General features: G+C 40.5%; 1 protein-coding gene across 1 annotated transcript in view; it reads left to right on the forward strand.

Annotated features, from left to right (window-relative positions):
* Positions 1 to 13,788, forward strand: part of MAT1A (methionine adenosyltransferase 1A) — a 68,084-nt gene that overhangs the window by 43,108 nt on the left and 11,188 nt on the right. The window contains exons 6-8 of the mRNA XM_089682482.1: positions 1,218 to 1,436; positions 3,504 to 3,686; positions 6,142 to 6,275. Of these exons, the coding sequence (XP_089538608.1) occupies positions 1,218 to 1,436; positions 3,504 to 3,686; positions 6,142 to 6,275 (536 nt within the window). The remainder of the gene's footprint in view (positions 1 to 1,217; positions 1,437 to 3,503; positions 3,687 to 6,141; positions 6,276 to 13,788) is intronic.

Here is a 13,788-nt window from a genome sequence, read left to right on the forward strand (position 1 = left end):
TAGTAACACTTTAATTCAGATGCTGTCCAAAGGAAACCTGCATTTATAAAAATGTGGATTCTTTTTCTAACTTCTCTGTCTCAAAATGGTACCTGCCCGGTTATCACAATTGTTTTCTGCATCACTCCATTATGCAGGAGTTTGTGGTAAGCTCCACATGTATTTTGGCATTACCTCGTCATTTCACGAGCAGTAATAAAAGAAGGCAGCTCCTGGGGAAGTGGCGATGACACAATATCTGTTATTGATTAGGTTCTCTCTATTCTCTCTTTTGGTTACTAATGGTCTGTACCACATTTTTGAAGAACTGTATGAATATTGGTGGTATAGACAGAATCCAGCAGCATTCAAAATGTGGGTCATTAGCTCTCAATTGGAAGAAACCCTCATCACCCACCATTCAGACAGGGATCTCTCTCCTTAATGACCAATATTTATTGGAATTTATGATTGCTAAGGCACATTTAATGATCCCCAAATTCTTTAAACATTGGGCATTATGGTTTAATGACTCAAGAAGCTGCACGTTACCTTAATCATCACGATCCTACCTATACCGCCAATTTCTAGGTAAATTACCTCTGCAATCGACTGTCCTTGCCCACTATGAAGCCATCTAAGACCATTGTTCTCGATATTATTTACTATTTTCATCTCTATAACCATTCCAATACTCCAGACAATATAGTACCTTCTTTTTTTTTTCTTCTCTGTATTGATGTACTATGGAAATGATTTGGTAGAGGATATAATCCCTACCCCTGATATTATTTTGCTGTGAAAAACTGGAAACTCTTAATAAATTTAAGTGAAAAAAAAATGTGGGACATACATATGGGACATACTTCATTACAGATACTGTAAGTATTGTAACTAAAGCTGTAGATAAAAAAAATGTTTTTTTTTTTAACTTTGGTAAATAATCAATAAAGAATTCCTATGGTACATGCAAGTGGTGCAGATTTTTGCAAAATGAATGATATTGTGTGGTACTGTATAGTTTATTTGTTCCAATACATACAGCACTGTCTTCACCTAACTGAATATTTGTGAAATTAATATGGTCTTTTAAACCAGAAAAGCGTGTTTTTCAGAAATGGGAGATGAGACTGTTAAATAATATTGTAAGAAAATATTCACTGTATTTATATATATATATATACATATATATATATATATATTCACTAGTCATTCCTAAAATTATGTTTGCATTTTAGGTGACAGTAAAGTATATCCAGAAGAATGGGGCTGTTATCCCTGTCCGTGTACACACCATTGTAATATCGGTACAGCATGATGAAACCATTTCTCTGAATGACATGCGGGAGGCCTTAAAGGAGAAAGTTATAAAAGTGGTGGTCCCTGCCAAGTACCTTGATGAGAAGACTATATATCACCTACAGCCCAGCGGACGTTTTGTCATCGGTGGCCCACAGGTGCTATGACCTGTTGTAATACTTCCTTTAGATAACGCCTATAGATCTTCTTATTTTCCAGATCCTAAGGTCAAAGTGACTATCCAGCTGATAAATTCCTCCTCTCCCCTTTACAGAATTTTTGTATACATAAATCCTAGCAATGAACCTCTTTGCTTCCTTTTGGTCCTTTATTATTATTATACAGGATTTATATAGCGCCAACAGTGTACACAGCGCTTTACAATATAAAGGGGGACAGTACGATTACAATACAGTTCAATACAGAAGGAATAGGAGGGCCCTGCTTGTGGAGCTTACAATCTTAAGGGAGGAGTAGGGGATGATCTGATGGAGGTGATTCAAGCACAGTTCTTAGGTGGAGGTTGGGTAAGCTTCCCTAAGCAAATGAGTTTTCAAGGATCACCTAAAGGCAGACAGGGTAGGAGCTGACCGGACATACTGAGGCAGGAAGTTCCAGGGGATGGAAGAGGCTCTGGAGAAGTCCTGGAGGCGAGTGGGAGGAGGTAATAAGGGAACTGGAGAGCAGGAGGTCTTGGGAGGAGTGGAGAGGATGGTTTGGGTGATATCTGCAGATGAGGTTGGTGATATAGCTTGAGATGATGTTGTGGATGACTTTTGTATGTTGTGGTTAGTATTTTGATTTTTTTTTACGTTGAGCTAGTAGAAGCCAGTGCAGAGACTGACAGAGAGGGGCAGCAGTCACGGATCGGTTAGTAAGGTGGATTAGTCTTTCAGCAGCATTCATAATAGACTAAAGGGGATAACCTGTGTAGGGGTAAGCCAGTGAGGAGGGAGTTGCATTAGTCATGGCCATGGAGTGAATATGCTGTTTTGTGGTGTCGTTAGCTGGTCCATGAAATATACCATTAAAAGCTATTAAAACTTATCTCTTTGATAAGTGAAATGAAAGAAAAATTGTTGATACTGTCAGAAATCTTATGAGCTGATAAATTTATGTGCTCTTTGGGGTTGATTTATTTAAGGTAAATAGGCTATTCACTTTTCAAGGGAAGTTGCACTATAGAAGGGAATTATCCCCAGAGTTTAGTGAATGAGGTGAATCATGCAGAAGCAAAAACATGTTTTTTTCCTTGCATGTGATTGGGGAAAATTCCTTTGCAATGTGAACAGCCTATTTAACTTTGTTTCCAGCTTTCTATATGAGCTACAGATCCCTCCACCCACCCCAATGTTATTACAAACAGAAACATGGGAGAGGCTCTGTAATCCCAACACACTTTCTTTTCAAGACTGACAACACTGCTCCTCCATAAACACAGAAAACTGAGTGTGTGCTCACAACAAAAATGACCGGTGTCGGCCAAAGCTCCACCAGGTCCTCCTTCATGACAATCCGCTAGGAGTGCCAACAAGGACAGAGTGAATCCCAGCTCAAAACATCCAGTAGCGAAAGGGAGTCCTAGAAGTTACACATCACAGTAAAACCCTGTGAGGAGGTGTATGACAGCCTCAGCTTCGGCTTCAACCAGGCCATGCACAACGCATTTCACTTCACCCAGATGTAGTTATGGGGAACTCCGAGGCGCAGTAAAACGTGTTGGAGGGCGTGGCCTGGTTGGAGCTCAGGCTGAGGCTGTCATACACCTTCTCACAGGGTTTTGCTGTGATGTGCATTTTAGGACTCCCTTTCCTTACGGAATGGGTGCTGTCACCCTAGGACAGGAAGTGTGTCACTGGTAAGATCACCAGTTGAAAATAAAGAAAAAGCTTGAAAAAGGTTGTTTTGCAGCTACCATATCTAAGGACTAAATTACAATATATTCAATTTTCATTCTGAAATTTAGAAATGCAGCATTTGACTCCACATTCACTTTAGTCTGATGCACATCACCCAATCATATTGTTTTTTTTGCCCAAAATACAACTCTCCTACCAATCAGCAAGTTGAAGCAATTAATTCTCATTGGTGTACTCCAATTTAAAAATAATTGCTTTCTTTTTTAGCAATGCAATAAAGTGAACATGAAATATCAATACTCATAAATGTAAATAATCTTGCTATACCTGGTATTGCTCTCACAATCACAATGTATGGCATTGCAGGGTGATGCTGGAGTCACTGGCCGGAAGATTATAGTAGACACATATGGAGGATGGGGTGCTCATGGTGGTGGAGCATTTTCAGGGAAAGACTACACTAAAGTGGATCGTTCTGCTGCCTATGCTGCTCGTTGGGTGGCCAAATCCTTGGTACATGCTAAGCTATGCCATCGTGTCCTTGTTCAGGTATGTACAACTCTTTTTACAGTCATATGTATGCTCCTGCTCCTTGGCCTACTGTCTAATGCCACCCACCTCTTACTCCATCTACCTGGCGAATCTAAATATCATACCTTTAGAGTATATGTAGGTTGGGGTAAGAGCTGCTTAAAAAACATCTTGTTCACTTAGCGTCAGTACACCAAAACTAGAAGCCTAGGGTAGACTGACCTGCTAGCAGTTTTGTTCTGAGCAGGGGCGGACTGACAACTCATGGGGCCCCCGGGCAATAGGGGATCATGGGGCCCCTGTGTCCTTCCCCAAACTCAAAAAAGCCTATGAAAAAGGTACCAGGGGCATCTCATGGGGCCCCCTACTGACCCCGGGCCCTCGGGCAGTGCCCGAGTTTCCAAATGGTCAGTCCGCCCCTGGTTCTGAGTTTATGGTCAGAGCAGCTGAGCTGTAAATACCCATTAATTTATTCCAGCAATATAAATGCACAACATTTACACAGGAGGACCAATATGAACCACATAGAACAGCTCTGACAAGCAAAGAGGCAGTGGAGAACATTTTATTACATGCATGAGTGTGTTACTGTCAGCGACATGACACATGATGGGAGGCTGTGTTGCAAATCTTTGCATCCCTGCTGCCCTCATCCACAGCTTATGTTATCTATGCAGAAATCCATTCCTGAAAGGAATATATAAACTTGATTGCTTACCCTTATTATGTAAAAAACATTATCACAATATATTCAACAGACAATGCTTCTCCTGATAGTGATACAGAAATGGAATTTTAGATATAGTGTGCTGTCCTACCAACGGTTAGTCAACAGCTGCCTAACAAAACTGAAAGAAGACATTTTGTTTCATTCCAAAACTAAATTTACTTTTGTGAGTAGTTCTGTAATACTGCAATACAATCACATAAATTGAAATTACAATATACTTGTAGATATGTCTCTCACAAATGCCTACAATAAACACATTTCTTGTAAACAGCTACCTACAAATCACATTAACCACTTCCCATATATACATATTCCATATATATACGTGATTTTGCAGTTCCTACCCATTCGCGGTCTCGGCTGTCAATCACCAGGTCCCGGCTGGTGATTACTCGCCAGCACCCAGTGATTGCCGAGCATCTCCGACGGGGGGGGGGGGGGGAGAACTGTTTGGAAACAATACAGCTCTCTCCCCTGTCAGCTCCTGCACACTGCTTTGTATGGCTCTGCATAGCACAGCCATACAAAGCAGTGTGCTTACAGTGAAGAACTAACAGAGCACACTATGTAAAATGGTACACAGCACACAGTTAACCCTTCAATAGCCCCACATGTTAACCCCTTCCTGCCATTAGTACAGTGTCAGTGCTTTTTATTAGCACTGATCACTGTATTGGTGTCACTGGGGATGTCAGTAATGCCAAGTCAGTTCCCCACAGTGTCAGAATGCCCGCCGCAGTCCCTCCATCCCGCAGTCCCGCTATAAGTCACTGACTGCTGCCATTACTAGTAACAAAAAAAAAAGTATCTATCTAGTATCTATACCGCTATTTGTAAATGCCTTAACTGTCATGTAAACCAATTAATTTACACGTATTGTGCTTGTTTTTAGCAAAGATATGTAGCATAGTACATTTTGGACTAAATGTATGAGGAAATGTGATTATTTACATTTTTTTACTGGACATGTTTTATACCAAAAAGTCAAAAATATTGTTATTCAAAATTGTTGGTCTTTTTTTGTTTATAGCACAAAAAATGCACAGGTGATCAAATACCAACAAAAGAAAGCTCTATTTGTGGGGAAAAAAGGACATAAATTTAATTTAGGTGCAGCATTGCATGACCATGCAATTGTTAGTTAAAGTAACGCAGCACTGTAATGCAAAAAAATGGCCTTGACAGGAAGGGAGGTAAATTCTCTGGAGGGCAAGTGGTTAAATACATTGAAATGCAATCTAGATATATATGTGACTTTAATAAACACAATTAATTAACTTACAGGTATATGTGTATTAAAGGGAGAAAGGAGGCCTTCACTGGTGTGTTCATTTGGAAGCTAAAACAGAACTGCAGTGGTGGATGAGAAATCTTTATTTTAACAAACAAAATACAAAATAATAATAAAAATACAAAAAGGGTGCAATTGCAATAAATGTCCAATAGATGGCTCCCTTCTCAACACAATGATGTGATATACAGAACACATAGGTTGCCTAGTTAATGTGTCCTTTATATTGTCCCTTGGGCTTATTTAGAAGTGAAAAGTATGTAATCCAAAGCAATCATAACTAACTAATAATATGTTTATCCTAGTTAGAATAATTAAATATCTGATGGTATGAGTTGTTGTTCCTCACTACACAGTATATGCTAGCATGAGAAATATTATGAATACAGTATTATGTTATCTTATATATGATGGCAGAATTAATCTTTTAACTATTCATATTGATTTATAAGGTGTCTTACGCAATTGGTGTGGCCTATCCGTTATCCGTTTCTCTTTTCACCTATGGGACCTCCGAAAAAAGTGAGAAGGAACTACTGGAAATTGTCAATAAGAACTTTGATCTGAGACCTGGAGTCATTGTCAGGTAACAATTAATAAACCATGACTAGATATAATACCTCCGTGGCTGACAGGAATCCAGGTGAAAAAAAAAATAGAGAAACTTAATGCTAACATTTCTTCAGGACCAGATCGCTTACACCCACGAGTCCTTAAAGAGCTTAGCCATATTATACCTAGGCCATTGTTCCAAATTTTAAGAGACACCTTACTGAATGGAATGGTACCAACTGAACCAATAGTACCAAAATTTTAAAAAACGGTCAGTATGTATACCAGAAAACTACAGACCAGTCAGCTTTATATCAATAGTATGCAAAGTATGGGAAGGGATGGTAAGGGACCATATTCAAGAATTTGCCTGTGAAAATGGTATAATAAGTAACAACCAGTTAAGCTCTATTGGCATTGAGGATATTTGTATTCACCTGGATAGAAAACTGGTTACATAAACATGTCCAGAGGTTAATGATAAATGACTTATCTTCCAGGTAGTCTAAGGTAGTCTGAGGCGAGTGCTCTGGGGTTTGGTCGTGGGACCAGTTCTGGTTATATTTTATATAAATGAGATAGAGGTTGGAAGAAGTAACTCATTCTCAGTGTTTGCTGATGATACCAGCTGGATATCGTTTTTTTACATGTAAGTGTGGATTAAAATTTGTATCTTTTTATGGAATCTGCCTGAAAGAGCCTTTCTTTATCTATATGAGGAACACCCCGAGATAAGGAAGATGGAGAAATACCTTTCCTGTGTTACAATATATGCCTGAATATATTTTAAGAGGGTAATGGTATTTAGCATCAATTTTTGGCTGGAGTAATAAGGGTACTGGTATCTAGTATCACCTTTCACTTGTGATTGGAGTGATCACGATTTCTCACGTTTATTTTTACTTTATTGATTTTTCACTTTTTTTGATATGATTTGAGTTGGCACAGAGTGAAGTGTTTTTTACTTATATTAGGGTATTACACTATGATTTTTTTCTTTTTCTTTGAGGATATCAAGGAGTCTTAGGATCGTTTTGCTTCACGGAACACATAAAAGAACTTTTTTTTGGGGACTTGGACATTTATTTATTTTATGTTATTTTATTTTTATTTTCATTGGTTGAATATATTTTTTCATTTTTTTCATTTTTTTCATTTTTCATTGGTTGAATATTTCTGATTATATATTGTTTGGGTGATTCATTATTTAATTATCACTATATCAGATTAGGTGGATGGATTAGATTATGTGAAATTTTGAGATAGATTGGGTACATTTAGAAGTTCATCACAAAAAAATTAACAAAATTGATTATTCACTTCCTAGGGAGGAAGTGGTGTTTTTGTGTGGTTATTTAGGAGCTTTTTGATTTATAATTTTACTGAATTAAAAAACACTGGTTCAGCCTCATTTGAATATATAGTTCAGTTTTGGTCATCAACCCTTAGGAAAGATGTCACTGAACTATAGATAGTTCAGAGAAGTGAAACAAATTAGTAAGCAGAGTGGAGGACCTAATTTATGAGGAAAGGCTGCAGAGATTAAATTTATTCCCCTTGAAAAGTTGCACTTAAAGTATATGTAAAGCAACCCATACAGTTTAAAATAGCAATGAAAGGTAAAATATGTACGTATACATATAAAAAGCTTTACAAACACCTTTTTTTCCCCCTTTTTTTTATAAGTGATCACATACCCTCTGTTCTCAGCTGCATAAGGATCTTAGAGAGTGGGGGGAAGAGAAACCGAAGCATACTGATCTTTTCAGTGAATTGCTGTGCAGGAAGGGGGGTGTCAGAAGAAGTCTGATCATTGGAGGAGAGCAGGCTGACTTGCCAGCACAGCTAGAAAACTGACCACAAGGTGCACTCAAGCCTAGTGTGGTAAATGTTTTAATAGGAAAGTAGAGGTACTATCAGGAACACCAGGTATTTCACACAAGGGAAGCAATATAAAAAGAACAGGATACTTTTTCATACAAGTACAGCAGCAGGCACATATCAGGAATATGAAATGTTGGGCTCTTTAAAGTAATTGTAAACCCATCATTTGTATTTTTCTTAAAAAAACTAATATGTCTCACTTACCTCCTGCTCTGTGTAATGGTTTTGCACTCAGCAGCGCCAATCCTCCTCTTCTCGGGTCCACCTCTGGCGCTCTCTCCTGGCTGCTCCCCCCCACCCCCCACAAAGTGCCAACCATAGCAAGCTGCTTACTATGGGGGTACTCATGCATGCTCCATAGACACACAGAGCACAGCTCAACCCTGCCCACGCTGTCAGAGGGAGGGGGTGAGGCTGCAGATGCTGGAACATGTTAAATGTTCCACCCTAAACATTGGGGAAACATATAACATATTCCAAAGGTGAACTTATCCTTTAAACACAAGAGAAGTTATCTGAGAGGTATAAACTAAAAAATGACTTTTGTGTTTCCCAGATAACTTTTTCCTGCACTTAGATGTTCCTGCTTTAAAACAGGTTTCACTTCATTTAAATATCTGATAATGAATAATTATAACCCACTAGAACATTTTATGTTATTTAAAACTCTCTAAAGTAATGTGACTCCAAGACTCCTCTACCATATCAATAGAAACCAGTATGGAATTGGTTTATATGGAAGGTAAAGTCGTTCTTAAGTTAAAACATTGTTTGCCTTAATGCACTGTCTGCATTAAGCACTTGCTATGCCGCCCCCCAACTCCCTAAACACTTACCTTAGTCATGTATCGATCCAGTGACGTGTCATTGGCTCCTGTTGCTGTCAGTCAAATCCTGTGAGGCAGGAGCAGGGCTGGGGTCAAACTCCCCTGCGTGTGCCTATGGATTCACACACCCTGGCTCAGGAACTCACCCTCACGTCTGCCCCCCTAGCATGCAGCTTACTATGGAGGCACACACAGTAGAGGAGGAATAGAGAGTGGTGTCAGGGGACCCCAGAAAAGGAGAAAAGGTGCTGCTCTATGCAATACCATTGCACAGAACAGGAAAGCATAACACATTTATTATTTTAATTTAAACAAAATGCCTTTACATTCCCTTACAAATGGTTTAGCCATTAACTTGTAAAGCTAATTTAATGGTTATAATATATTTAATCCACACCTGAGAATCACATACAGCCAATATCACCAAAAATAAATCAATTGTAAAGTTTCCTGAGCAGCTAGATCAATCCTCCCCCCAGGGAAGGCAAAATATATATATATAGTAGAGACCAGCGCATAAGTCAAATATGCAATTTCTAATTCCCTTCCACAGTCACATAAAATCTCCTCTGCTGGTAATTTCCTTCAGTTCTTATTATGCGCTTACCAGATAATAAAGTTGATCAAATCCTTCAATCTATGCGTGAATGTGTGAATCCCTCTTGCTCTTCTCCTAAGATGATTCTCTCTCACCATGCAAAAATACATACAAAAAGTGCATATAGTGCATTATCTGCTTAAGTCACAGTTTAAAATATGTATTAAACTCACATAAACTAGGCAAATAATTTGCCAAACTAATCCACCACGTGATAACACTCCAATATCCTTACTCTTACCCTCCAATCAAAATTATCTTGCATCTATATAAATTGGCCTTGCATCACTCTTCCTTTTTCTTGCTTCAAAATTGACTCTCCGAAAAGAAAATGCTCACATAGCGTATTATTGTTATACGTAGTGAAAAAGGTTTATGTACTCACACTCTTTCCAACTCTATAATCAAACCAAACATGTGTTCCATCCATCAATTAGGTTTCACCACCTTATAAGTCATTCACCTTAGCCGACTCCCCTTTTACATAGAGCATAAAAGTCCCATAGACCGCCACTCCAACTTCTATAGTTCCCTTTGCTGCTGGCTCTCCAATCAGCATTCATCCATGTGGAACTAAACAAAGTTGACCTGTCAGAGCCTGGGTCTGAACCTGGGCCTTCTGTGGAGAATGGCAATGTTTCTTCTTGCTGAGCCACCTGGAATGCTGGACAGCTCCCTTAACAATTATTTGGATGATCCTACCTTGACCTTATTTGTCATGAACCTTGAACCCCTTGCTCCTACCATGAACTTCCTGATATAAGCCATGTCTCTGCATTTCCTGTTTGCCAGATTATTGTGCTCTCCAGCCAGTATCTTGCTCCTTGTCTTCTCTGTTATTATCCATATTTTTCTACCACTCGTTATTGACCCTTGGCTTGTTCTCGACTACGCTTCTGCCTGATCCCAACCTGCGACTGCTCATTACCGACCTTGGCTTGTTTACTGACCAAGCTTCCATTTGATCCTTACCTGCTTATACGCTACTGGACCTCTGCTTGCTCACCTCCTGGTGTGATCCTGAGGACCGCGACCTGGTGCTAACACGCAGCAAAATCCATCTCCACCATCAGGAGCTCTGGTGAACACTGGTTAGTACTTAGACTCCGCACCTCGGGTGATCCCACTCCTTTGCCACGGTGACCTGCCTGTGTACCTATCCTGCTGGTTTCAGGTGAGCCTTTCCACTGCTATAGCAATTGGTCTTCGAGCCTGACCCCTGATCGTGGCATGACCATAGCGTAGTATAATAAAAACAGAGCTCCTAATTCGCTAAAAAAGCATACAGTGTATAAGAGAGCCAGCATACAACACCTGGTCCAACACCTTATCCAAAATGGTTGCTGCTACACTTCCAGTCAATGTTTGATGTCACCCTCTGACGCGTTTCGTCATTTCGACTTTCTCAAAGGATGTGCACAGTCATTTTGAAGCAATAAACGATAGAGTGACGCAAGGCCAATACACAGATGCAAGATAATTTTGATTGAAGGGTAAAAGTAAGGATGATGGATATTAAAGTGTTATCACGTGGTGGATAAGTTTGTCACATTTGCTCGCTCTCTTGCCTCAGACCAAGGCCTGAGGAGGTGCTGCTGGAGAGAGCTCTGTATTAGGCCCAGACGCCTGCCTGGGCCTACCTGTTCTGTAGTGGTGCTGAGGCTGTCTTGCCCGGAGTGGAGGAAGCCAAGCTAAGGTGAGAAAATCCAGGAGAGGCCCCTTGCTGGATAGAGCCAGGATGAAAGCTGGTCTCTCAGAAGGGCCTGGGGACTCACTTGGAGGACACACTAGACTCTGAAAACGTGCTTGCAGTGTTGCCGGGTCAGCTTAAAGGTTCTGACACTGTGAAGCTGGACTTCTTGAATCCAAGGAGTCTGTAAGTGATCTGCATGGCACCTGGAACCCCAAACCCTCTCCTTCCACTTCTTTTCAAGTTCAACATTAAATCTTTGAAAAAGACCTAAAGTGACTGGTGCCCAATTTTTGTTCTAATCTCCCCTTTTCTAGCTATGGATTCAGCCCTGGGTTAAAAGCCAGCTCCCTTCCTGCCCTTTAGAGGTACCATCCTATCTTCAGGGTAGTCAGCGGGCACTACATGTGTTTATGTAGCACTACCCCCTTAGGAGTTGCAAAGATTCTGGGTCCCCCTCTAGTCCTGCACAGCCATGCAATAAGCATTTCCTTTACTCTGACTTGCAATAGGAGACAGTAACCAGTCCTTGGGCTTTGTTTTGAAGTTGTATTAGGGGATTCGAATTTTGGGTGGGATAAGGGGTGTATGGGATGCCCAAAGGAAATGGCAACCGAGGAAAAAACTCTATAGCAACTATGTACAAGTCTTTACAGCAAAGTCTCTCTTCTGGAGAGCTAGCTAGCATCTCCTGTAGTACCACCCCAGACCAAAATGACTCCTCTACTCATTTAGCTGTACTGGGTGAATCCTGGGCAGAGGATCCAGTGCCTACCACTGCAGTGTGAAACAGTCCCGGGTAAGACAGCACATCTAGTTCCCCACTAGGAATATATATATATATACAGTTGCAAGAAAAAGTATGTGAACCCCTTGGGATTACGTGGAGTTTTGCATGAATTGGGCATAAAATGTGCTCTGAACGTCATCTAAGTCACAACAATAGAAGAACACAGTCTGCTGAACATAATACTACACAAACATTAGATGTTGCCATGGTTTAACTGCACATAACATGTAAACATTCACAGTGCAGGGAGGAAAAAGTATGTGAACCTTTGGACTTAATAACTGGTTGACCCTCCTTTGGCAGCAATAACCTCAACCAAACGTTTCCTGTAGTTGCAGATCAGACCTGCACAACGATCTGGAGTAATTTTGGACCACTCTTTTTCACAAAACTGTTTCAGTGTAGCAATATTCTTGGGATGTCTGGTGTGAATCGCTCTCTTAAGGTCATGCCACAGCATTTAAATGGGGTTGAGGTCAGGACTCTGACTGGGCCACTCCAGAAGGCGTATTCTGTGCTGTTGCAGCCATTGTTTTGTTGAATTACTTGTATGCTTTGGGTCATTGTCCTGTTGCATCACCCATCCTCTGCGGAGCTTCAGTTGGCGGACAGATGGTCGTACGTTTTCCTGCAGAATGTCTTGATAAACTCTGGAATTCATTTTCCCTCAATGACAACAATCCGTCCAGGCCCTGAGGCAGCAAAGCAGCCCCAAACCATGATGCTCCCTCCGCCATGTTTTACAGTGGGGATGAGGTTTTGATGTTGGTGTGCTGTGCCTTTTTTTCCCCACACATAGTGTTGTGTGTTCTTCTCAAACAACTCAATCTTCGTTTCATCTGTCCACAGTATATTTTGCCAGTACTGCTGTGGAACATCCAGGTGCTTTTTTGCAAACTTCAAACATGCTGCAATATTCTTTTTGGACAGCAATGGCTTCCTCCGTGGTGTCCTCTCATGTACTCCATTCTTGTTTAATGTTTTCCTTATTGTAGATGTGTCAACAAAAATGTTAGCATGTGCCAGAGATTTCTGTAGGTCTTTAGCTGACACTCTGGGATGCTTCTTTACCTCATGCAGCATTCTGCGCTGTGCTCTTGCAGTCATTTGTACAGGACGACGACGCCTAGGGAGAGTAGCAACAGTGCTAAACTTTCTCCATTTGTAGACAGTCTGTCTTACCGTGGACACATGAACATCAAGGCTTTTGGAGATACTTTTGTAACCCTTTCCAGCTTCATGCAAGTCAACTATTCTTGATCGTAGGTCTTCTGAGAGCTATTTTCTGCGAGGCATGGTTCACATCAGACAGTGCTTCTTGAAACCAATAAACCCAAAACAGGTGTGTGTTTTTTAAGGGCAGGACAGCTGTCAGCAACACATCCAATATCATCACACTGATTGGAGTCAAGGTTGGCTCACTCCTGGCTCCAATTAGCTCTGGGAGAAGTCATTAAGCTAGGGCTTCACATACTTTTTCCTCCCTGCACTGTGAATGTTTACATGTTATGTGCAATTAAACCATGGCAACATCTTATGTTTGTGTAGTATTATGTTCAGCAGACTGTGTTCTTCTATTGTTGTGACTTAGATGACGTTCAGAGCACATTTTATGCCCAATTCATGCACAACTCCACGTAATCCCAAGGGGTTCACATACTTTTTCTTGCAACTGTATATAGTGAAGCACTATATAAAACAAATCTTAAACATATTCAATACTATCGTGCTGTGTAATGCAAACCGTGCCAACACAAT

This window comes from Staurois parvus, unplaced genomic scaffold, assembly GCF_062004578.1.
Source record: "Staurois parvus isolate SC_StPar_1 unplaced genomic scaffold, SC_StPar_1.0 ptg000291l, whole genome shotgun sequence".
Taxonomy (NCBI): Eukaryota; Metazoa; Chordata; class Amphibia; order Anura; family Ranidae; genus Staurois; species Staurois parvus.